This window comes from Pteronotus mesoamericanus, unplaced genomic scaffold, assembly GCF_021234165.1.
Source record: "Pteronotus mesoamericanus isolate MK-2021 breed Mesoamerican mustached bat unplaced genomic scaffold, CSHL_Meso_final contig_230, whole genome shotgun sequence".
In the NCBI taxonomy this organism is placed as follows: domain Eukaryota; kingdom Metazoa; phylum Chordata; class Mammalia; order Chiroptera; family Mormoopidae; genus Pteronotus; species Pteronotus mesoamericanus.
In genome coordinates, this window is record NW_026555096.1 from 1,855,718 (window position 1) to 1,880,718 (window position 25,001).

The 25,001-nt window shown below is 41.4% G+C and overlaps 1 protein-coding gene across 2 annotated transcripts in view; it reads left to right on the top strand.

Annotated features, from left to right (window-relative positions):
- The first annotated feature begins 358 nt into the window (after positions 1–358).
- ARHGAP22 (Rho GTPase activating protein 22) overlaps positions 359–25,001 on the top strand; it is a 183,654-nt gene continuing 159,011 nt past the window's right edge. For both annotated transcript variants that reach the window (XM_054572381.1, XM_054572382.1), the window contains exon 1: positions 359–441. In XM_054572381.1, the coding sequence (XP_054428356.1) occupies positions 390–441 (52 nt within the window). In that variant the 5' untranslated portion in view covers positions 359–389. The remainder of the gene's footprint in view (positions 442–25,001) is intronic.

A 25,001-nucleotide genomic window follows, 5' to 3' on the forward strand; every position in this document is an offset into this window, starting at 1 on the left:
TAAATCCAGATCAGCAGATTGAAAAGGTCAAACATAGTATCTGGCATGTGTGAAAGGCTTTGCCATCCTCCATTTGTTATCAGAGGTCATCGTCATCATTGTTCTCATTTCACAGGCTTGAGGAACTGATACCCAGAGGCCCCGTGACTTGCCCAAGACACTCCCAAGATCTGGGTGCACTTGCATTTAAGGGACTCATTCCTCACAGCAAGGCTTCTTGCTTGAAATCCAAGAAAACACCAAATAAAGAGGATTCAAAATATATTTTTTTCTATAGATGCTGATCTCCTGTTACTGGAAAACAAGAATTAGCTGTGTGCTTGAGGATGTGGTTGGTTCTTTATAAAAACGATACACAAGAAATTCATACATAGACTACCAGCTTCATTATGCTGCCAACAGCTTCCAGCAAAAGAAGAACATTTGCAGCCAGATATTTTGGTAAGAATTTTATTTTATTCTCTGTTGAATTTGATTACCTTTTCTCTTGGCTTCTCATTTGAGGGAGGGGGCCACCTGAGGGCACCCAAAGGAGCTATCTTAGTTCTGTGGGCTGAGAGTACCCAGAAGCACATGTACTGGCCAATGGCACAGTCCTCACCCCAAACTAGAGAACGGTTCTGTGACTGCTGAGAAACAGAGCCTTCAATGTGACCATGATTGCTGGAGGCCTGGGCTCCAGTGACTTCGGGGCTCCAAGGACTTTCAGTCTCAGACCATGGGTGTGTAAGGTAAGTCCTTTTCTGGGAAGGCTGTGCTTCCTCAGGCTGCTATGTCCTGCTTGGAAAAAGTCTAGCCAAGCACTTAATTTAGAAATCATGAGGACAGAACAGTAGCCCCCAGCATAGTACCTAGGAGGCAACTTAAAGTGGGGCAACCCTCTGGGTGAGTTACATGCAGATGATACTGCAGGTGCTGGCTGGATGAGTGTTTCCCCTCCCAAATTCTGTGTCTTTGAATTTGCTTTTTCTGGACATTTTGTGTAAGTGAAAGCATATGTTATGTAGTCTTTTGCATCAGTCTTCTTTCATTTGACATAAGGTTTCTGAAGTTCATTTCATATTCTCTTAAATATCAGTAGTTTGTTCCATTTTAGCTAAATAAGACCCCATTATATGGATGTGCATTTTGTTTATCCACTTACCAGTTGATTTATAATTTTATGGCCTACTATATGGTCTGCCTTGAAGAGTGGTCTATGTAACATGAAAATAATGTATATTCTGCAGTCATTGTTTAAGGGGTACCCTATACATATCAGATAAAATTAGTTGACAGTATTGTCAAGCCTTCTACATCATTGCTGATATTCTGCCTGGTTGGTCTATCAATTATTGAGATTGGGATATTGGCATCTCCAGCTCTTATTATTCAATTGTCTGCTGACAGTTCTTGCTACATGTATTTTGAGGCTGCCTTGTTAAGTCTGTGTATATTTATAATAATTATAGTTTCCTGATGTAGTCACACTTTTTCATTGTGAAGTACTGTATTTTGCCACATATAATGCATACCCACCAGTTTTCAGCCCAAATTTTCAGGAAAAAAGTCTTGCATTTTAATTTTTAATTATATGGACATTCGTTTTTGTATTATAATGGAATTTTAGCATTTATTTTTGAACATATTATGGTACAAGAAATTTTATGTAACAAATAATTACAAAACACGAGAACAGATACAAAGTATTTCAGGTACTACCCATGTATATAATGAGCATCCTTATTTTTCCCTCAAAAATATGGGCAAAAACTATGCATTATACATGGAAAAATATGGTAATTCTCTTTGTTTATTTTTCTACTCTCTATTTTATTTTGTATTACGGTAATTGCAGCTGTCTTAAGGTTGCTGTTAGGTAACATATCTTTTTACATCCTTTACCTTTCAATGGTTTTATGTCATTGACTCTGCAGTCTCTTAGACAGCATATAACTGAGTCTTGCTATTTCATGAAGATAATTTTTCCCTTTTGAATAAATTATTTAGGCCATCCACTTTTAATGTAGTTATTGATATTGATATGTTTAGATTTACATTTATCATTTTGTAATTGTTTTCTATATGTCATTTCTGTTTTTGTTTCTCCTTCCCTTCTTTACTATCTTGTTTGTCTTAGATAGATGTTTTCTTTTTTTTAAATTATACCTTATTGATTATGCTATTACAATTGTCCCAATTTTCCCCTCTATGCCCCTGTCCACCCAGCTCACTCGGGCAATCCTCACATCTTTGTTCATGTCCATGGGTCATGCTTATAGTTCTTTGGCTACTCCGTTTCATATATTGTACTTTACATCTCCATAGCTATTCTGTAACTACCTAGTTGTACTTCTTAATGCCCTCACCTTTTCACCCATTCCTTTAAACCCCCCTCCCATCTGGCAACCATCAAAATCCTCTCCATATCCATGATTCCGTATTTGTTCTTCTTGTTTGCCTAGTTTGTTTTTTAGATTCAGTTGTTGATAGACTTGTATTTGTTGCCATTTTATTGTTCATAGTTTTGATCTTCTTTTCCTTAAATAAGTCCCTTTAACATTTCATATAATATTGGTTTCGTGATGATGAACTCTTTTAGATTTTTCTTGTCTGAGAAACTCTTTATTTGCCCTTCAATTCTAAATTATATCTTTGCTGGGTAGAACAATCTTGGTCCCAGCTTTACATGACAGAATATTTCTTGCCAGTCACTTCTAGGCTGCAAGGTTTCTTTTGAGAAACCAGCCAACAGTCTTATGAGCACTCCCCTGTAGGTAACCAACTTCTTTTCTCTTGCTGCTTTTAGGATTCTCTCTTTATCTTTAATTTTGGCATTTTATTTTATTTTATTTTATTTTTTTACCATCTTAATCATTTTTTTTTCCAGAAGCTCTCAGTGGTTTTATTTTTTTAATTCATAAATCATGTTTATTCTATTACTATTGTCTCAATTTTTACCCCTTTACCCCCTCCACCCATCCCACCCCCACCCCCCACTCCCACAGTCAATTCCCACTCTGTTGTCCATGTCCATGGGTCATTCATACATGTTTTTTGTCTAGTCATTTCCCCTTCTTTCCACCATTATCCTCTTTCCTTATCCCCTATGGTCACTTTCAATCTGCTGCATGTTTCCATGCCTGTGGTTTATTTTGTTCATTAGTTTATTTTGTTGAATAGAGTCCACTTATAGGTGAGATCATATGGTAATTGTCTTTCATCAACTGGCTTATTTCACTTAGCTTAATATTCTCCACTTCCATCCATGCTGTCGCAAAAGGTACGAGTTCCATCTCTCTTTCTTTCTTTCTTTCTTTCTTAAATGCAGATTGATTTTTATTTATTTTTTAAATGTCAAAGTTAATTATAAAATATTTAAAAAATTAAACCATTATAAGGTCTCAGCAATTAAACCAACATGATACCAGCACAGAAATAATCAAGTAGATCAATGAAATATAATAAACGTTCTAGATACAAACGTATATATCTGATTAATATATGTATGATTAAGTTGATATTTCAAATCAATGGGTAAAATAAGGCTTATTCAACAAATAAGGTACATGGACCACTATTACTTGAAATAAAACAAATATAGAGCCCTTTTTCACACATTATATAAGAAATATTCAGGTGAGTTAAAAGTCAATATGTAGAATCTAAGGAGTCTTAGAAGAAAATAGAACTAATATTTTTCATGACCTGAAGTAAAATAGTCAAACACAGAAGATATAAATATTGAAAATATGACTATATTAAATATTTAAATATATAGTAATATAAGCATAAAAAAGTTAAAGGACAAGAAATAGAATAGAAAAATATTTGCAACACATCTAATACATGGTTAATAGATTTTTAGTTTTTGGGGTTTTGTTTTTCTTAGGGAAAAAAGCTCTACAAACCTTTTATCAATAAATGGATAAAGAATACCAAAAAGTCATTTAAAGCTTTTTTAAAAAAAATAATAGAAATAGGCAAGAAATATACTAGAACAGGTTTAGCTTCAACAAATAGTAAAGGAACAATTAAAATAACATCATTGTCACAATCAGATTAATGAGTAATAAAAATAATGGTAATAACAAGTATTGGCAACCCTTAAAGGAACTGGGTATTTATAGAAAATTTTTCTTCATCTTAAAGCAGTCCCTTTAGCATATTTTGCAGTGCTGGTTTGGTGGAGGTGTAGTCTTTTAGCCTTCTTTTGTCTGGGAAACTCCTTATTTCACCTTCCATTTTAATTGAGATCCTTGCTGGGTAGAGCAGTCTTGGTTGCAGGCCTTTGCTTTTCATGACTTGGAATATTTCTTGCCACTCCCTTATGACTTGTACTGTTTCTGTTGAGAAGTCAGATTCTAGCCATATCAGGGTTTCTTTATATGTTACTACCTCCTTCTCTCCTGCTTGCTTTAGGATTCTCTGTTTGTCTTTGGTATTTGCCATTTTAACGATGATGTGTCTTGGAGTGGGCCTCATTGGGTTCCTCTTGAATGGGACTCTCTGTGCTTCCTGGATTTGTGTGACTTTTTCCCTCCTCCAATTAGGGAAGTTTTCCATCATGACTTTTTCAAACAGGTCCTCTATCCCTTCCTCCTCCTCTTCTCCTTCTGGTATCCCTATTATGTGGATATTATTACGTTTCGGGTTGTCCTGCATTTCCCTCAATGCCTCTTCATGCTTTTTGAGTCTTTTTTCATTTTCTTGCTCTTTCTGGGAGCTGTTTTCTACCTTGTCCTCCAGCTCCCTGATTCGGTCCTCAGCTTCATCTAGCCTACTTTTGATTCCTTCTACTGTGTTCTTCAATTCAGAAATTATATTCTTCATTTCCTCTTGTCTATTCTTGATAGTTTCTATGTCCTTCTTCATGCAGATATAGTTTGCAGGAAGTCCCTTGTAGTTTCCCTGTAGTTTCTGGTAATTCTCTCTGAGCTCACTGAACTCATTGAGCTTCCTTAGAACCATTGTTTTGAACTCAATATCTGATAGTTTACTTTCCTCTATTTCATTTTGTTGTCTTTGTGGGGATTCCTCCTTTCCCTTCAAGTGGGGCTTATTTTTCTTCCCATTATTTGTGAGACTCTTCTCTTTTGCTTCTGATTTTTAAGTTGATCTGTCTTGATTTCCTGACTTTGTGGTGTGAACATCTACGGTTGGATACCACTGTTTTTACTTTCTGGATCTGCCTCTGATGATGTCAGATGTTGACCCTGTCTGACTTTAGGCAGTCTGTTCTAGACTTCCAGTAATCTACTGTTTGTGGCTGTCTCCTTCAGCTGTTAACCTATTCACTCTGCATTCAGCAGGGCTCCTTAGACAGCTCAGGGCCAGGCGGAGTCCCTCCTGGGGGCGAGGTTGTTGGGTCCTTTCACGCTACTGCCCTATGGGGGAGGAGTCCGCACTGGGATCCTGCTGGCTACTCTCTCTGTTCTCTCCCCAAAGCCTCCTTCCCCAGTCTCTCCTCAGGCATCTCTAGCCCACTCTGCCCCGCCTTTGCCGGAGACCAGGGTAAGTGGCTGCAAATAAAAATTTTGCATTGGCCCTTTAGAAGGCTCTTTGCATCTCCAGCCACTTGACTCTGGCAGAGAGCAACTCTACCACTTTTCACAGCTGGCTGTTTCCTGTGTACTTTTTCGGCTCTGGTGCTGTGGGCTAGAGATCCCTGCTTTTGGTTTAGACCCCCCTCTTCTTAGGGGGATCCAACTGGCCATTTCAATATCCTTCTGGTGCTGCAGCCTGTGGGCGCCCCACCTTCTTAGGTCTGTACTGCACTCCTTACCAGTTAGATTGCGCTAAAGCTGATTCTTCTGTTTCCGAGGTTACAAGGCTCCTCTCTCACTATTGTTCAGTTGTTTGTTCCAGGTGATTTCTCCCCAGTTTAGTTGTAATTCCAGGTTGGTCCTAGGAAGAGGTCAGTGTGACTTCCATTCACTCCTCCGCCATCTTGATTCTCTGGCATTTTAATTATGATGTGTCTTGGTGTAAACCTCTTTGCATCCAACTTCTTTGGGACTCTCTGTGCTTCCTGGATTTGCACGTCTATTTCCTTCACCAAATTAAGGAAATTTTTTCAAATACAGTTTCAATTTCTTGCTCTTTCTCTTCTTCTGGCACCACTATGATGAGAATGTTTGAATGCTTGAAGCTCTCCCAGAGGCTGCTTACACTTCCTCGGCTTTTTTTGGATTCTTTTTTTTCTTCTTGTTCTGATCGGTTGTTTTTCTCTTCCTTCTGTTCCAAATCACTGATTTGTTTCTTGGCTTCATGCACTCTACTGTTGTTTCCCAGTAAATTGTTCTTTATTTCAGTTAGTGAATCCTTTGTTTTTGACTGGATCTTTTTTATGCTGTCAAGGCCCTCCCTAAGTTCCTTGAGCATTCTTATACCCAGTGTTTTGAACTCTGCATCTGAGAGATTGCTTATCTCCATTTTGTTTAGCTCTTTTTCTGGAGTTTTGATCTGTTCTTTCATTTGGTTCATATTTCTTTGTCTTGTCCTTTTGGCAGCCTCCTTGTGTTCATTTCTATGTATTAGGTAGAGCTTCAATGACTCTCTGTCTTGGTAGCATGGCTTAATATGGTAGGTGCAGAGTCCAGTGCCACAGGCTCCCCTATCACTCAAGCTGGGTATTTGAGGTGCACCCTTCATGTAGACTGAGTACACCTTCCTCTTGTAGTTGAGACTTGATTGCTGTTGGCAGGTGAATGGGAGGGATTTACTCAAGCCAGTCAATAGCAAGGACTGGCTATGACCACTGACCACCAACCTCTGCCCTCCATGGAGGATCAGCTGTGCGGGTGCAAAGTGGTGGTGCTCTGACATGGTCTATAGATGTCCACTGGGTACACAGGTTATGGGATTTCTCCAGTGGTGCAGACCAAGGTCAGCCACCATCTGTGTTCTGCTGGGGCTACCCAGCACAAGCTACAAAGCAATATGAGATGGCTGCTACTTGTGCTGGGCTTGCAGGATCCCAGGCACAACCAAGTTGTGAACCTAGGCTAGTTGCTTGTTGTGCTGGACCTGGGGACATTTAGCAAGAGGTACAGGGGCCAGAGGCTCACTGAGGCGAGCCGTTGCTTGTTTGAGAGGATTTGGGAAGATGTGTAGCATGAGCTGAGACATGCCATTCATATGGAAAAACCACAGTTAAAAGCTTGGGCGGGCTTGCAAGTTGGGTGGGGCAGAGCTTCAGGGAATTACCAGGATGGGGCAAATATTTTGGGCCAAGTTGATGGATCCTCAGATATGATACCCACCTTCTGGCTCTGTGGGTTTGTGGTTCTGTGAGGGGAGGGCTCAGAAAAGGAGCAATGGCCTCTGCCCACAGTTCTGTCTGGGAGGAAGCTGCCCTCAGCTTTCAGCCTGATGCCAGACACTTCCGTTCCTTCCCATAAACCACTGGTACCTTTCAAGCTTCTATCCCAGTGCTGGAGCTCAGAAAAAATGAGTCTGAGTAAGTCCATGTATAAACCCTTTACGAGGAACATCTCAGGAATCCAGAAGTTTCCTCCACTGACTCAATCTCCTCAGGTTTTTACAGCCAGAAACTGTAGAGACTTATTTTTCTGGCACTGGAACCCTGGGCTAAGGGGACTGGTGTGGAGCTGGGGCTCCTCATTCACAAGATATCCCTCCCAATTTTTATCTACCACATGTAGTTGTGGGACTAGCCTGTCTTGCATCTCTGCATCTCTCCCCCTCCTACCAGCCTGGATGGATGTGGTTTCTTTAATTCAACTGGATTTCTGACAGTTCTGAGTAATGGTTGTTCTATAGTTTAGTTGGAGTTTTGATGCAGTTGTGCAAGGAGGCAAGTCATGTTTACCTACGTCTCCATCTTGACTTGAAGTCAGGATATATATTCTTTTGGAAAGCACTGTTTCCTTGGCTCTAGTCTAAAGGAACATAAGCAATATGAAAGACCCTAAAAGTGAAGGGAATTGGGAAACCAGAGAAAAGGATATAAAATGGAATGTATTCATGGATTTTAGTCCCTTTAAGCTTTTACCTTTGTGACAAAGTTCAATAGAGAGCTTTAATGCAGAAGAGACTCGAGGCTTTTGCAGAGGATCTCAGTCTTTTTTTTTTTAAGGATCTAAGTCTTGATGAAATTATTCAAATTCAGATCTTGAATGCATAATAATGGTAGGCTTTAGGGTCTTCAAAAACTTGTACTTGATGCTTCCCAAAGTGTTAGGATTTAAATGCCACGATACAAAATGACACGTTTTTGTCCATTAATGGTCCATGCATTTCTTTAAATGAAGTTCATGTTAGAGTCCATATCAGTTCCTGAAAAACTATCTAGGATCTAAGGTTCCAGAAAGACCACAGGAGGAGCTCTCCAGTCATTGCAACACCCTCCGTAACCCTACATAGATATTTTCTAGTATATCATTTAATTTCATTGATTTTTACTACATTTTTCTGTTGTTGAATTAGTGTTCCATAGAGATGACAATATACATTTTATTTTATTCTATTTTAGATTAATACTTAATTTTAGCAAAAATAGAAACTTTGCTCCAAGGTAGTTTTATTTCCTTACTATTCCTTTACATTATTATCATGTATATATTACACCTACATATTATAAATTACAAAAGAATTGTTATAATAATTGATCTATACACATTTATGTTATTAAAAGATAGTGAGAGAACAAATGAGAAAAATATATACAGCTATGTGCTGCAAAACCATGTTTCAGTCAATGACAGATTATATATAGGATAGTAGCCCCATAAGATTTTAATGAGGTGAAAAATTTCCTAGTGACATGATAGCCACCATAATATTATAGTGCAAAGCATTACTCACATGTTCGTGGTGATGCTGGCATACAATGTTTAAAAAGGCTACAGTAGTGCATAGTAATGTCCTAGGCCTTCACATTGACTCACCACTCACTCAATGACTCATCCAGAGCAATTTCTGGTCCTGCAATCTCATTCAAAGAAAGTGCCCTATCACAGTGTGCTATTTTTTAATCTTTTAAACTGTATTTTACTGTATCTTTTCTATGTTTAGATATATAAGTATTTACCATTGTGTTACAATTATCTATAGTACTTAGTACAGTAAAATGCTATACACATTTGTAACCTAGAGACAATAAGCTACATTATATAGTATAGGTATACAATGAGCTATACCATCTAGATTTGTAAGTATAAATTAGGATGCTTGCACAATGATAAAATTGCCTAATGACAAATTTCTCAGAATGTATCCTATCTTTAAGTGATGCATGACTGTATTTATAGAGTCTTTCATATTAACTCACTTACTTATCATTTCCTGTGTGCTTCATTTCCTTTCATGGACTTTATTTCTTACTGCCTGGTTTTATTTTCTTTCACCCTGAAGAACTCCCTTTAGTGTTTCTTATAGGGCAGATCTGCCAACAAAGAATTTTCTGTCTTTGGGAATGTCTTTATTTTGCCTTTATTTTTTAAGGATAGCTATTTGAATATAGAGTTCTTTGGTAACAGTTTTCTATTTTTGTTTCATCACTTCGAATATGTCCTTCCACTTCTAGCCTCCACTGTTTTAGATGAGAAGTCAGCTATGTGATGAGTTATTTTTCTCTTGTTGCTTTCAAGATTTGCTCTTTTTATTTAACAGTTTTTCTCTAATGTGTTTAAGTGTAGATCTCTTTGTATTTATCCTACTTGGTATTTTTTTAAGCTTGTTACATGTGAAAGCTAATATTTTTTCATCAAATTTGGGAAGTTTTCAGCCACTATTTTTTCAAATAATTTTTCTGTCCCTTTCTCTCGCATCTCCTTCTAGAACTTACAAGACACATATATAGGTATGCTTAATATTTCTTTACTGATCTCTGATAGGTTGTTCTTTTTCCTTCAATTGTTTTGTTCTGAGTTTCTCTAGTTTCTTCAGATTCTACCTTCAAGTTCACTTATTCTTTCTTCTGCCATATCACATCTTCTGTGGAGGTCATGTGATGAATTTTTTATTTCAGTTTTTGGACTTTAAATTCAATGATTTTGATTTTTACCCTGGCTAGGGTGGCTTAGTTAATTGGACATTGTCCTGCAAAGCAAGATGTTGCCAGTTTGATTCCACTCGGAGCACATGCCTGGGTTGTGGGTTCAGCCCCAGTCAGGGTGTGCACAAGAGGCAACCAGTCGATGTTTCCCTTTCACATAGATGTTTCTCTCCCTCTCTGTCTCCATCTCTTCCCTACTGTATAAAAATAAATAAAATATATTTAAAATAATAACAATAATGTCCATTTTAAATATATTTTATATCTCTTTGAGATTCTCTGTTGATTTATTATTGTCATGCATCATTTAAATCCTTTTTTTTGCTTTTACTTTTTTTAAATTTTATTTTAATTTATTTTTTCAAATACATTTGTCTCTGCCTACCCCCCACCACTTTCTCTTGCCCCCTCCCTCATTCCCTCCCTCAGCTCTTCCCCTTTGGTTTTGTCCATGAGTCCTTGCTATATGTTCCTTGACTTTAAACATGTTTCCTTTAGTTATTTAAACACTGTACATAGTTCTTTTAAGTATTTGTCTACTAAAAACAAAATCTAGGAATATTTAGAGTTTTTATTGACTTTTTTCTTAAATATGAATCACACTTGGCTGTTCCTTCATATAGCACATAACTTTTTTGTTAAAAACTGGGCATTTTAGATAACATACTGTAACGACCATAGATTCTTTTTTACCCATAAATACTCTATTGTTCTTGTTATTATTAAATTGTTTGTTTGGTAAATTGCTTGGGATGAATCTGTCATCCCCACAGTGTTCAGTCACTAATATTACTGCTTATATTTGTCCTTTTTCTTTTATTTTTAAATCTGGCTTCCTACAGATTCCTGTGTAATTTAGTGATTGGCCATTGACTGGACAGATGTTGTTTTCAAATCTTGAGCCGGTAAAGCTTCCATTCTGTACCAATAGATCATGTGTAGAGTAAGGAAATTTTGTCAAAGCTTAGGCTGATTTCAAGTTTTCCCTGAGTTTTATTTTCCATTGGGCCCTTCACATCACCACTGCAGATGACTACAGTCTTATGGTGGTCAGGAGTGTGCAGTCACTGTGAGCCCTCTCTGGTCTCCACTGCACATACATGTTGCCTAAGTCAGAAACATGTTTTCCCCCTAAAAATGACTAATTCCTCAAACAGAGCATTAGTTCTCCCCCATTAACCTGGTGCCTATATTGGCCATTTCATTGACAGTGCCTCTGGGTGTGGGCATCTCTCACCACTGAAACTTGAACGAGCCACTTTTGACTTTGTCAGAAAAGTTGACAAAGTCCCCATGATATGCCCCACCCTGTCAGAGACTCTGTGATGACTGAGCTGGGGGAAGTGAGATAGAAGCACTCCTAGGCAAGAACACCAGACTCCCACTCTTCTTACCAAAAGTACAGCAGTTTTTCAAGCTTAACTGCTTTACAGACTGTTGCATGCCTTTGGTCAATTTCCAGGGAATGGAAATGGTTGTCTTGTCAAGTTTGTCTAGATTTATAGTTGCCCTTTGGCAAGATGATTTCCTGACCTCATCACTCAGACATAACTAGAAGTCCTGCCTACTAATTTATTTCATTTATTATCTGTCTTCCCTGTCCTATTAAGACATAGGCTATATCCTGCAGGCTTTATTTCTACTACTCCTTTGGTCACTATTCAAGCATCACTTAGAGGGGAAGGGCAAAGGTTAATGTTAGAGCTGTTTTCACAGTGTCTTATTGAGTGAATGAATGAATGAAAAGCATGGAGAGAGGACTAATTGAAGGTCAGGTGGTCTTCTGGAGAACCAGAATCAATAAAAAATATAGAGGGCACAACAGTTTCAAGAGATATTGGGAGAAAAGATAGACAGTGCTTGCGGTGCTGCAGGATGGTTGGTTTGGTGATACAGAATAGTCTTGCAGAAACCAGGCCCTTCATCACAGAGCTAAATGCACACATACCTGGCCCAGGTATCAGAGAAGGTGAAGAAAACTCCATGGGAAGGTGGGGAAATGGCAGGCCCAGCTGCTGCTTCACACCAATGAGGTGAATCAGCTGATCAACACACAACAATGTGTGTGCGCTACAAAATGGCTGCTGCTGCCCTTCCATCTCCAAATCTCCCAACAGTCTCCCTGTCAACCATTCTAAAGGGAACCCTGGGGAGTGTTATTCTGCCTAGTCAAGTTGCATTATGAGGCCTTATCAGGTCCTCATTCTTTAGTTTTGGTTATGGAAAAATGTGAGGCTATTCTAAGTTTCCAGCAGAATGGCTCTTGGAAGGGTAGCAAATAGGTAGAGGAAGAAGAAGCTGGGACCAGCAGACCCACAAGATAAGAGGCCATTTCAACAGTCCAGGGAAGAGCTGATGAGAATCTGGGCCAAAATAGTGGTGGTAGAAACAGAACAGTCCAGGAAAGTAGAACACATAGAGATTGGTGGCTAGCTGCATGTGGAAGGGGGAGGAAGAAATAAAGAAAGTCAAAGCCCAGCCTCTGGCTTGAGAAGCTGGGGGAGTATGGGTAGATTGTTGAGAAGGTAATACAGAAAGAGGAATAGGTTTAGGAAATACTGCTTGGTGTCCTTCCTGACCGACCCTTCCAGCATGCTCTGTTCTCTCACTATTCCATCTTACCAGTTCCAACACCATCCATTCATTCATCCATCTATCCATCTATCCATCCATCCTTCCATACCATGTGTTCTCTGTAGGCTGCTCTGGGCAATAACTCTGTGAATGAAGAGTGATGCCCACTGCCCAGCCTCCCACAAGCCATAATTCATAACATCTGCCCCCCACTCAACATCACAAATATTGTCTCTGTCTGCAGCCTCAAAACTTTTGGGTGCCCAGGGCAGGGACCTGGGAAACCCATTGTAGAGGTACAGTGGTGGGATTAGGGGCAATGAGAGGCAGAGAGGATCAGAAACAAGATAAAGTCTCCCACTTCATCGTGGACACAGAAGAGTCTCTGCCTCCAAGAACCCCCATGGGAGGTGGAATTCTCTCAGTCACAGTGAGGAGGGAGGGCAGGTATGTTAGTCTGCTCAGGCTGTCGTAACAAAATACCACTGTGGAGCTTAAACAGCAGAAATTTATTTTCTCATGATTTTGAAAGCTAGAAATCTGAGCTCAAGATATCAGTAAAGTTGGTTTCTTCTGATTCTCTTCCTTAACTTGTAAATGGCTGTCTTCTCACATTGTCTTTCTTCTGTGTGTATGTGTCCTAATCTTCTCTTATTATAAGAACACCAGTCATGTTGAATTACCACCCACCCTAATGGCTTCACTTTAACTTACCTCTTTCTAGAACTATGACCAAATAGTCTTATTCTGAGATCCTGGGGGTTAGGATTTCAACATGTGAATTGTGGGGGACACAATTCAGCCTGTAATGTGGAGAGAGCCTACTTGCCTTCCTGGGTTCCAAGCTGTCATCCCTGAGGCATCTGTGCATCAGAAAAAAGGAGGCCAAGGACAGGCTGGGCATAGCCCTCAACCAGGGTCTAGACAGAAGTTCTGCCAGACACCCTGATGTCCTGAAGCCAAGCGGAAGCCTACACTTATCCTCCCCCAGTGACTAAACCAAATAGGGGCTGAGTCAGGGGCTTTCCTTAGGGAACTATTTTCCTATGAAGATTTCTGTTCCTGCCTATCTAGGAGAAGTGACTTGGCCTTGAGAGTGGTTGCGAAATGGCCAACCGCAGTGAGGGCACATAGTCCTCTGCACCCTACAGCTCTTCCTCCCACTTACCCCCAATGCCCGCCTTCCCATGCAGGCTCATGTAGAGTTGCCCCAGCTCCGCGTGGCTGAAGGGCTCTCCCTGTTGGCCAGATAAGGAAGTTGAGATTCAGGAAGTTCATTAACTCCCAAGGACAAATAGCTAGTGAGCAGCAGAGGCAGGACTTGACCCAGTGCTGGGACTACCCATCTCTACTGCTCATTTGTAGCTGTACCTCTGCATTTAGAGACATCAGCCACACCCCTTGATCATCGCCATCAACTCCTCTACCTAGATCTGGAATGTATCCATCAGGTTCTCTGCAGCGTGACTGGGTTAGTTGTACAAACTGGCTTCTCTCAACATGTTAAATGGCTGGCAGGTAAGACCACCAGCCAGTTACCCTAGAAACATGGGTGGAAGGAAGCAGCATCCTGATAGCCTGGGAGGAAGGTAAGGATGAAAATGGGGACATGGATGTCCATGGCATTGACTTTCCGATACCTCCCCTAAACACTGTCCAAGAGTCAGGGCATCCTGAAGACCAGCTCAGCTCAGTGTTCAATCAAGAAATGGCCCTCTCTTCTCTGCCCAGACCTCTGCTCTCTCCTCCTCTCAGCCCCATGGCATGATCCAGTCCCTGTCAACTTTTGAGTGCACAGGGAAACTCATTTTGCCCACACTGCCACTGAAATCATTTTGCCAGTTCTGAGAAGGTAAAAACAGTCTTTAGAGAAAGCCAGGCCTAGGTGTAGATCCTAGTTCCACTACTTACATACCCCCTGGTCTTATTCGAGTGATGTAATCTCTCCAATTGCATTCCTCACTGTCAAAGGAAGATCATGATAGGCCACCTCTCATAGTACTATTATAAGGATTACATATCTAATAAAAATCAGAATTCAAGGAAGGGCACAGAGGAATTCCTGAGTGAAAAGAAACTCCCTCCCAAACAAACCATGGATCCTACTGTTAATCTCTGGCTGTGAACTTTTGTCTTTGGGAATTTTTTGAAGAGAAAGTGGAATTAGCAGTTTGTTCCTGGTGGAGCCTCTATTTAGGGACACAGGCACCCTTCACTTGAAGCCAGTGTCCACAGAATGCAAACCCAAGACCAGACAACTGAGGATCCCGGAGGAAGGTGGACTGTCATGCAGATGAGAACTAGCTGGAGTCATTAAAGTTGGCCAAGCCTAGAAAGTTGATTCAGTGGCTCCCTAATGAACATTTATTCAGCCATGTAGCAAGCATTCTGGGCACTGAGGATGCAGCAGGTAAAAAAAATTGGAGTCACATTCATCTAGAGACAAATTCAGAAAATAACAGCCTGAAGCAGAAGTCACTGGTCCCATAAACTGGTAACATGCATATGGTAAACTGACTACTTGCTGGAGGATGAGTGTGGATTGGCTTGAGTGGGAGAAACTCCTGGGGCCAAGTATTAGCAGGGAGCCACACACTTTCATGGGTTTTCCCCTCCAAGAACCCCACCAGATTCTCCAGATGAAGAATCAAGAAAAATCCCATGTGTTTGATCAGGGAAAAAAGAAAAGTAACAATTTTGAAATAGGATCAGAGCCTTCTCTGTAACAAAGTCCTGCTCTCCAAGCACAAGTTGCCAGAGGCTTAGTTACATGGCAAAAAGTCAGTTAGCCAACTACAGCTCCCTCTAAACTTCTCTTTCGCTTAAGGCGAGGAGAGGAAAAAAACTATGTGAACTTCTGAAGGTCATAGCCTAGAGAGGGACTCAGGCCCACAAAAAGACTGATAATCAATCATAAGACTATAAAATGTGTCCCCTCCTCACACCTTACTACATGGTTGGGAAGGCTCTAGAACAACTGTGCTGACAGCTAAAAGAGCTATGGAACTCAGACTATGTGGAAAGGGTTGCCAGGGAAACCCAAAGACAACAGAGGAGAAAAAAAAACTAGGATAGTGAAGAAAACTGAAGTCTTTGGCACCTGTTAATGTGTAAAATAAACATTAAACACAGAACAGCTCCTAGCCAGATTAGCATGAAATCACAAACTAACATTACTTACCTTAGTTTCTATTATCCAATACATTATGTATGGCTTCCAACAAAAATTACGAAACATAATAAACAGCAAGAAAAATGCAACCTGAACAGGTAAACTAAGCATTAGACAATTCCATATACGAGGTCTGACTAGAAGGTATCCAGGTACAAAATACAAGAAACATTGTACATAGGACACTGGTGCCTCAGTCCCCTTCAAAGTAGTTACCTTGGAACCTCATACAGTTCTCCCAATTGCCATCAGCTGCCCCATCGTATTTTCCTGAATCTCATCAATGGTCTGAAATGTCTTCCCTTTCAAAGATGATACTAGTTTTGGGAAGAGCTAGAAGTCGCAGGGTGCCAAATCTGAAGGGAGGCTGAGTCACCTTGGTGATTTGATATTTCACCAGAAAACTATGCTCAAGACATGATGCATGAATGGGTATGTTGTTGTGATGAAGCTGCCAATCATTAGATGCCCATAGCTGTGGTCTTCTGAATCATCTGAATAGTTTCCACAGAGGAATATTCAAGCTTAATGCAAAATTTGATGTAAAGTAATTGCTCTGCTCACGCATTCATTTTGAATGTGATGGCCACACAGTATACACACTCACTCAACAGCATCCACCACCCTCACTGACTAGTACAGTGAAGTCATCATTGTTCACACATGTGCATTTCAATCCACTCCCCTTGGCTTCCAGGTTACACCAATATCATGCAAACTCTTCTCGTTGTACTAACAATCATTGAACTTTTTCTGGACAGATCTTATATAGGAAGTTTGAAAATCACTTCTCCATCCTAACACCAAGCAAAGCGCTAAACAGAGTGGAAAAATCAATGACTTTTCTAGGATCCATATGAGAGAGGAGGACACAGGTCAAACCACTGTCGTCCCCCCCTCAAATTGGAGAGACAAGTGAATACAGGGAGTCATGTCTTACTGGAGCAGAGACTCACAAGTGGAAACCACCAGGGGACCCAGTGCCAGGGTAAGAATATCTGGGCTGTAATTGATGAGTTACTGGAGCTTCAGTATGGACATCATTGAGAGTTAAAAAGTCCAGGAGACCTAGTCACAGGGGATTCCCCACAATTTTGTGAGATTTACCTGAGGAAACTCAATCAGGTTCCCAAAGTAAATATCACCAAAAAATCCCCTTATGCTTCCAGAAGGGGGAGGGAAAAGGGTACCATTTTGAAATGTCAGACGCTCTGTTCTTAACAAGGCCTGACCTCAGCGGAAACCAGTTAACCAGAACATAACCTGCTGGGGTTATTAGAGCCTAACTGACCTGGGGAAGGAAAATACCCAACTCCAGCCCACAGAAGCCAAGCATCAGAATCCAATTCAGATATAACAGGGATTGTAGAATTATCATATAGAAAATTTAAAGTAACTATGATTATTATGTTAAGGACTCTAGTAGAAAAAGTAGATAACATGCAAGAACAGATAGCTAATATAAGCAGAAAGATGGAAACTCTAAGAAAAACTCAAAAGGAAATGTTAGAAATAAGACACATGCAACAAAAATGAAGAACACCTTTGGTGGACTCATCAGTAGCCTGGATCTAGCTAACGAAAGAATCAGTGAGCTTGAAAATATGCCATTAGAAAATTCCCAACTGAAATGCAAACAGGAAAAAAAAGAACAAAAAGCAGAACAGAATATCTAAGAACTGTCAGATAATTTCAAAAGATGTAATAAATGCATGATTGGAATACCAGAAAAGAAGAAAGAACAGAAGAAATATTTGAAGTAATGTGGCTGAGAATTTTCCAAAATTAATGACTGTGTGGCAGAAGAAACTTTTTACACTTTTGCAACAAACATTTATTATTAGCTAAGCCATGATTCAGGATCTTAGGGTGGGATGTACCCGGATGTACCCAGGTCCCCCTTCACCTCCTTAGGAGAAGGAGGGAAGACAGAGGACAGGTAGGGTGCAGCCAATTCATATCTTCCCAAGAAGCATGCCTTCTGGCCAGTGGTCATCCCAGGCTGATGCCCAGGGTATGGAGCAAAGAGACTTGTATACATGCCAGTACAATTCACATATGGAGGCATCACCTCCTTTAGCAATCATTGCCTTCTCACAGTGGTAGAAGTTTAGGTAATTCTGCCAACAGCTGCTATCCTGGTGCTGGTTGGGGAAGCAGCTATTGAAGAGGCAGTCTGAGTCTGGAAGTTCTTGATTTTGGTCTCAATGTCTTCTGTCATGTTGCTGACTCCTAAAATCACCCCAGAAACCACTTGCAGCTCAATGTGACCTCTCAACAAAGACCTGTGGTAGAGAGTTTAACCTTGCCCACAAAGAGGGCTGGTCTTCACCCTTGGCTTCTGGGAGGTAATCTCTTTCATATCTGATAGGAGTGTCTTCATTTAGGGCAAGGGCCAGCTATACCAAATCTGAGAGTGTTGCTAACCATACCTGATAGTCTTAGGATAGAGACTTCCCAAGCCAGAAAGACCAGCCATGTGATTTAGGGTGGGAGCTTGGGTTATGTGGTATTAGTCTACCTGGAGGCTGAGATCACCTATGTGGACAATCAATCAAGCTCATGTTATAGAGCCCAAATAAAAACTCAGAAAACTGAGGCTTAGGCAAGCTTCCTGGTTGGCAACAGTCTGTGTGTACTGTCACATATTGATACTTGGTGGGAAATACATCCTGAATCCATGGGACAGAACAAGGCAAGTTTCATGTTTAGAACCTTCCCAGACTCTGCTCTATGCATCTCTTCCTTGGATGATTCTAATTTGTTTCCTTTCCTGGTAATAACCCATGACTTTCAGTGAGTATAGTAGCTTTCAGTGAGTTCTATGAGTCTTCTTGCAAATTATTGAAGATAAGGGATACCCCCAACTTGCAGTTGGTACTAGAAGTGGATGACTGTGTGCCCTCAAACTTGATAGCTGACTCTAAACTTTGGAGGTTGGCTGGCTCCAGGCAGTGGCTGTCAACAAACCACAGATGCAGAAAGCTCAGAGAACACCAACTAGGGTACAGTTTTCGCCAACCATTCTTTGAATTATCACTGTAGACATTATTGTGTGCTCACAGAAAGCATTCAAACAGCATACGAAAGTGTAAAGCAGAAAGCAAATGACTCTAAACTTCCATTCCTGCTCTGCAGACATAAGTACTGTTATCGCCAAAAATTTTTGACACATATATGCCTCTTTCCTTATGAGAAGAACACAAGTGAAATTTGGACATGCATATAGTTTAACAACCAGCTCTTAAGCTGTTTAATGTCCACTTTATGACTATATGCTCAGTTATTTCACAACATCCAGTAGATCGGCCTTTATGTGTTGCAGACCCAGTCCCCTGGAAAGCTGACTCTGAAATGGAGATCAGCCCGGAGGAAGCATATCAGGACTAACACCTGTGGGGAGCTGGAAAACAGGACTGAGCAAAAGGAGAAGATGGACTGCGATCAGGCAATAACCTAAGTCAACTCTGCACTCACCTGAGGCTGGTGTGGGCTTAGCGGCCTGTCCTAAATTGAGGCAAGAAGGCCAAGCCATTATACCCAAAAATGACCAGCCACTCATGGCACTGCCCCCAAGAACGGGTGTACCTTAGGTGAGGAGATCTTCAGTGGAGGTGGAGACTGAGGGCTATCTATCACCAGCTGGGGCACTAGACCCTTCAGTCCTGGAAACATCTGGGTGGCACAGCAGAGCCCATTGCAGATTATCTCTTTTTTATTATTTTTACTATTACAAATAAGGCTGCAATTGTACCTAACTCTGCAAGATACACTCTCCCACCCCCGGACCTGACAGGCTGCCTTAGAGGTGTGAATTTAATTCCTCCTTTAGTTGGGGTAGAGGCCACTCCATTTTCAGATACCAACTACCTCTCAGGGATAGCATCCCTCTCCCTGCTCAGGCTTCCTGGGTTGATGCATGGGAAAGCCAGCTCTTTCCCTCCCTTTGAAACATGTCACCATTGCCCCAACATCCTACCTGCACCAAAGAAGGTAACTCTGGGAGTCCACAGGGAGAATGGGAAGGGCTTTAGGCCCATTTGTGATGAAATCCTTTTGATCATAAATATGCCTTAGCATGTATTACTGAGGACATGACTGACAACTTTCAAAAAGCCTTTATCCTTTAAATTTGCTACCAGGGATTGTCAGCAGGAAATCAAATGCCTTGACAGCAGATTTCTGGGCCTATCAGTGCTTCAAGGGCCTTAACCCCACAGATTAAGGGCTCAGTCCCACAAGGCTGTCCCCACTTCAGACATCAGTTGCAAATGGAGTGCCTAGGCCACCTGCTTGTCTGTCCAACTTGACTACAAATTCAGAGGCTCTCATGATGCTCTCCTCAGTTTTGATAATTCACTAGAACTGCTCACAGAACTCAGAAAAACACTTTACTTGGTATTACTGATTTATTATAAAGGATACAATTCAGGAATAGGCAAAGGGAGAGACGCAGAGGGCCAGGTATGGGGTGGAAGAGGAAGAGAAGGGTGCAGAGTTTCCATGCCCTGTTGGAGTGATCCATCCTCCTAGCACCTTCACCTGTTCAGCCACCCAGCTCTCTGAATCCCATCATTTAGGCTTTTTATGGAGATATCATTATTTAGGCACAATTAATCCAATCATTGGTTATTGGTGACTAACAGATGAGATGTCAGCCTCCAGCCCCTCTCCCTTCCCTGGAGGTTTGAGGTGGGGTTAAAGGATGGGGCTGAAATCTCCAGCCCTCTAATCATGCCTCAATCTTTCTGGAGCCCAGCCTCCATCCTGAAGCTCTCTAAAAGCCTGCCAAGTCACCTCAGTAGCACAAACTCAGGTTTGGTTGAAAGGAGCTTCTTATGAATAACAAAAGATTTCCCTTTTACTCAGGAAATTCCAAGAGTTTTAGGAGTTCTGTGCCAGGAAGCAGGGACAAAGAACAAATGTATATCTTCCATCACATACACCCTTCATACAATGGTCCTGGAAACTGGGCCCGTGTCTCTCCCACAGTGGGCCCTTCCGCAGCTCTCAGCACTGGGCTTTGTGTAGCATTGGTTATTAACAAATATGTGTGGAGAGGAAGGGATCAAATATCTGTCACCTACCATGAAACCCCAGTGATGTTGTCATGGAACAAAGTTCCAATCACTTGCGTGTATTGTAAATATCAAGTGTGTGTTTGTGAAGCCATTTAATCCATTGCAATGTATTCTGGTGGTAGTCATGTTATTATTATATTGTATGTTCTAGAGACAGATGGATCTTGATTTAAATCCCAGCCCCATCCTGACTCCCTGCATTGCCTCTTAGGCCACATCTTAGCTGCACAGGAGGCCATGGTTACATCTAACTCAGAGTTATTTGAGCTAAAGTACTTATAAGAGTCCCGTGCTCCACAGTGCATGTTCAATAAATATGATTTGATAACAACATACAACTTTATTCCTGCTGCTGAGGAAATGAGTCATGGGAAAGGAGCCCATTAGCAGAGACTTTCTCTGTGACCTCTAAGTTCTCAATAGCCCTGAAAGGTAGGGCCCCTGAGAGGTCCCAATTTTACATATGAGAGAGCTCAGGCACAGAGGACATGAGTCACTGGCCCAAGCTCTCAAGCTACTTGTTGGCTGGTAAAGGATTTGAACTCAGGTCTTGTCTAGTGAGCCCCAGAGTCTAACTACTCTCCATGACCCCCCAAGCCTCCCTGGAGGGCCTCTTTCTAAAAGGCCTCCAGTCACTAAATACTAGAGGAACATAACAGTCACCAGCCATCACCATGTGCTTTGCATAGATATTTCATCTACTCTTTACTCAACATGGTAGCTTAGGTGTTGTTATCTAGAGAATCAACATTATTTTCAGAGAAGTGACAACTGTTTATGTCTTAGGAACAAAGCCTCCCATTATGGTTAGGGCATGGTAACTTCGCCCTAAAGAAACTGCTCAATATGCTTCTTTCCCCATGACATGAGAACTCATATTTCTCAGAGATGGCTCAAAATCATGATCTTCCTGTTACCTAGTCATATTCTCTCAGATCTGAAAGATATCATGGAAGTTCTATGGTCCTCTTCTTGCATTTAAAAAAAAAACTGTTTTACAGAGAATTGTTTCAAGAACCAGGTATTTAAGGGCTACATTTCCTGGTCTACCCAAAGAGATGTACATATACCCTCTCATTTAATCCTCTCAACAACCCTTGCCAGATGCTACTCATGTTCCCATTTCAAAGAAGAGGAAACAAGGATATGGAAAGAATAACTGATTTGTCCAGAATCAAGCTCCTCATCAGTGGTGAAGCTGGCTTTGGAAATTTACTGTGACTGCAGAGAAAGGCTGATCCAAGAAAAGTAGCTGAAAAATAAACACACCCACCCCAAGGAATTTTATTTCACATGGAGAATAAAACACTAACCACGAGTCATTTCAGGAAGTGGGATTTATGATCAGTTTGACTTCCTCTTAATATATATGAAAGCAAATGAGTCACAGTGACCCTCTGTGCCAGGTTCCTCTTTTCAGGATGTGTCCCCAGAGTATTTTCACTGCGGCAGTTTTTATATCAACTCCAGAACCAGGAACTTGGTGATGAGTTCAAATTTCTTTAGTGTCAAAGCTACTCCATTGCTCCAAGAGGTTCTGAAGGGATAGAAATGTCCCCTGACTAGAAAAGTGAGGGGCCCTGTGAGCTGTCTGTCACTCAGTCCACTTCATTATGTTTAGAGCAGAAGTGATGCACCCTGTTTCCATGACCATTCTCCATCTCAACCTTCCATAAAGGCACAATTGCAGATGTACCCAAGATGGCTCAATCTCACAGAGAGTTAGTATGGTCCCTGGAGACACAGAGCTGTACAATAGATGACGTGTGTTCTGGAAGAACCAATAGGAGTGTTAAGACATAAAGAACTGGAATGGAAACTGCTGTCATACAGCCTTCCCTCACATTGCCAACACAGAACCCCCAGCTTGCTCTGGCCAGAGCTAGGTTACCAGCTGGAGGCAGCAGAGAGCAGTGGATACTTCTAAGGTCCTTGAGCGCAGAGGTGGTGAGGGCAGTCCATTGCAGGCTGCTTGAAGGCAGGAGAAGAAGGCATCTATGATGAGAGGAAAGCTCATCATAGGACTAAACAAGACTCAGCAGTCCCCAGAGGAGGCCAGGCTAGAATGGCAGGCTGGTGGTGCCTGAGGGGACCACAGAGGCATGTTTTGTATGTACCCACCCCAGGATCAGATGTTGTTATTCTTAAAGAGGGGGCTAACATGTAAATTATACTTTATTATTGAACAGGGTGAAACATTGTGAGAATAAATGTTCAGTATGGGGAGGGGCAGGAAGCTTTGACACCAGCACTGATGAGGCGCCCACCTGCAGTTGGCATAGCTCCCACTCTGGGTGGCAGCAGATGGTGGCAGGGGAATGGAGCTACAGACAGCAGGACCACAGCGTTTTTTGGGGCCTCCCGGCCTGTGACTCTATGACAGAGAGCATGCTTGTGTGGGGTATGGGGTATGTGTCAGTCTGCAGGGACACATTCATGTGTGGGTGATGGAGTCATGTTAATGGGGGAATATGGGCCCATGTCTGAACCATGTCTGAGTGTAATCATATGTCTGCCTTCCTCTCTGACTAGGTTATAAGCTCCTGGATAAGGGTTTTTAGCCCGGCTTCTCTGGTTATCTGTTTAATAACTGGCATAAAAGAAACCACGTCCCTACAATTTGTGGAGGACCAAATGTGTACCAAGCATGTGCTAACTGCTTCACTTCCTGATCTCATTTAATCTCTATAGCAACCTTAGGAGGTGGCTATGACTGTTCCCATTTTGCAGCTGAAGTGATTGAGGCACTAATAAAGGAAGTAGCTTGTGCAATCTATTCAGCCAGTGCATGGTGGTGCCAGATTTTGATCTCAAAGCCCAGACTCTGTCTGTAACACCATGCCACTTCCCATACTACAGCAAAGAGGAACCAAGAAAGCAAAAAGTTCATCAGGTGGTAGAAGCTAATCAGAACGTTTGAGTCTGCAGAGGGTTGACAGTAACTGAGAGGCCTGAGCAGTAGTGTGTGGTATGCTCCAAAATGTACTGGCTACACATTATGAGTAGAACAGCAAGTGTTCCCACCATCTCACTTCCTCTGAAGACACCTGCCCCTCTGCTCCCTGTTGTATTCACACCAAGAAACTAGCTGGTGAGCTATGCAAAGCTGTAAACAGAGAAGCAACGTTTGGAAAGGCATGAAATTATTGACCAAAATACAAGCCTAGCATGCCAAAGAGATCGAAGCAAATGGCAAGCTAGAGTTTAGAAGAGCAAACTCTTCTAAAGTGCAGGGCATTTAAGTGTGTTACCTTTGTCAGGAAGAACATAGATTGCATTACTGTTGTTCCTAAGGATATGTAATATTGCAGGAATATCTGTTTATTTACAGTATGAAAATATAGCTTCCTGGGCCAAAATCTTAGGAAAGAATGAACCACTAGTGGTTCTCCCCAGATTTTATTTGGTAGTCAATGCACTTCTAGTTCTTGCCACAGAGCTGTATGTTTACACACACTCTTGTGCATGTCTTTATATGGTGTTCAGCAGTTTGCAAAAAACTTTCACATAGAGCCTTCCTACCCATTGAGATGCTAGGTAGAGCAGATGCTATCATCACCATTTCATGCATGGAGGAACGGGCTTAGAAATGTTAAGGGTCTTGCTCAAGGTAGCTGAGATCAAGACAATGGAGCCAGGAGTCAGACTTAGGTTTCTTGCTCTTCATTCATTCAGCTTTCCACTGTGAGATGCTGCAGAGCTGTTTCACCTTGCCATGAAAAGCTTTTCTATTTTTCTTTAGTTGGGGCCTTAATCATCTATTGCCTGTACCATCCCAACCTTCCTGCTCACTTCTTAGCTTCTAATACCCCAACAGAGCCACCTTGCACTGCTCAGGAGCCACTCAGAGGTATGAGCTGGGCTCTAGGGTAAGAAAATGAATAAGCCCAGAAGCCATAGGTGGAGAAAGGGAACATTGGTTCTCTCACAGAGGGAGAGAACAAAGTGGGTAGGGTACAGAGTAGGAAGCACCCCTTTGCCCATAGACAAAGACATTTAGAACTGAATTTCACATTAAAGTCAACATCCATGACAACCCCCCTGTGCTCTGACCAAAATCAGCCTTGCACTGGGGGTTGATGCCCAGGCTATATATTATGGCTATTCTGAGCCCCATATAAATTTTGGAATCAATTTGTCAATTTCTACAAAGAAGTCATGTAGGATTCTGATA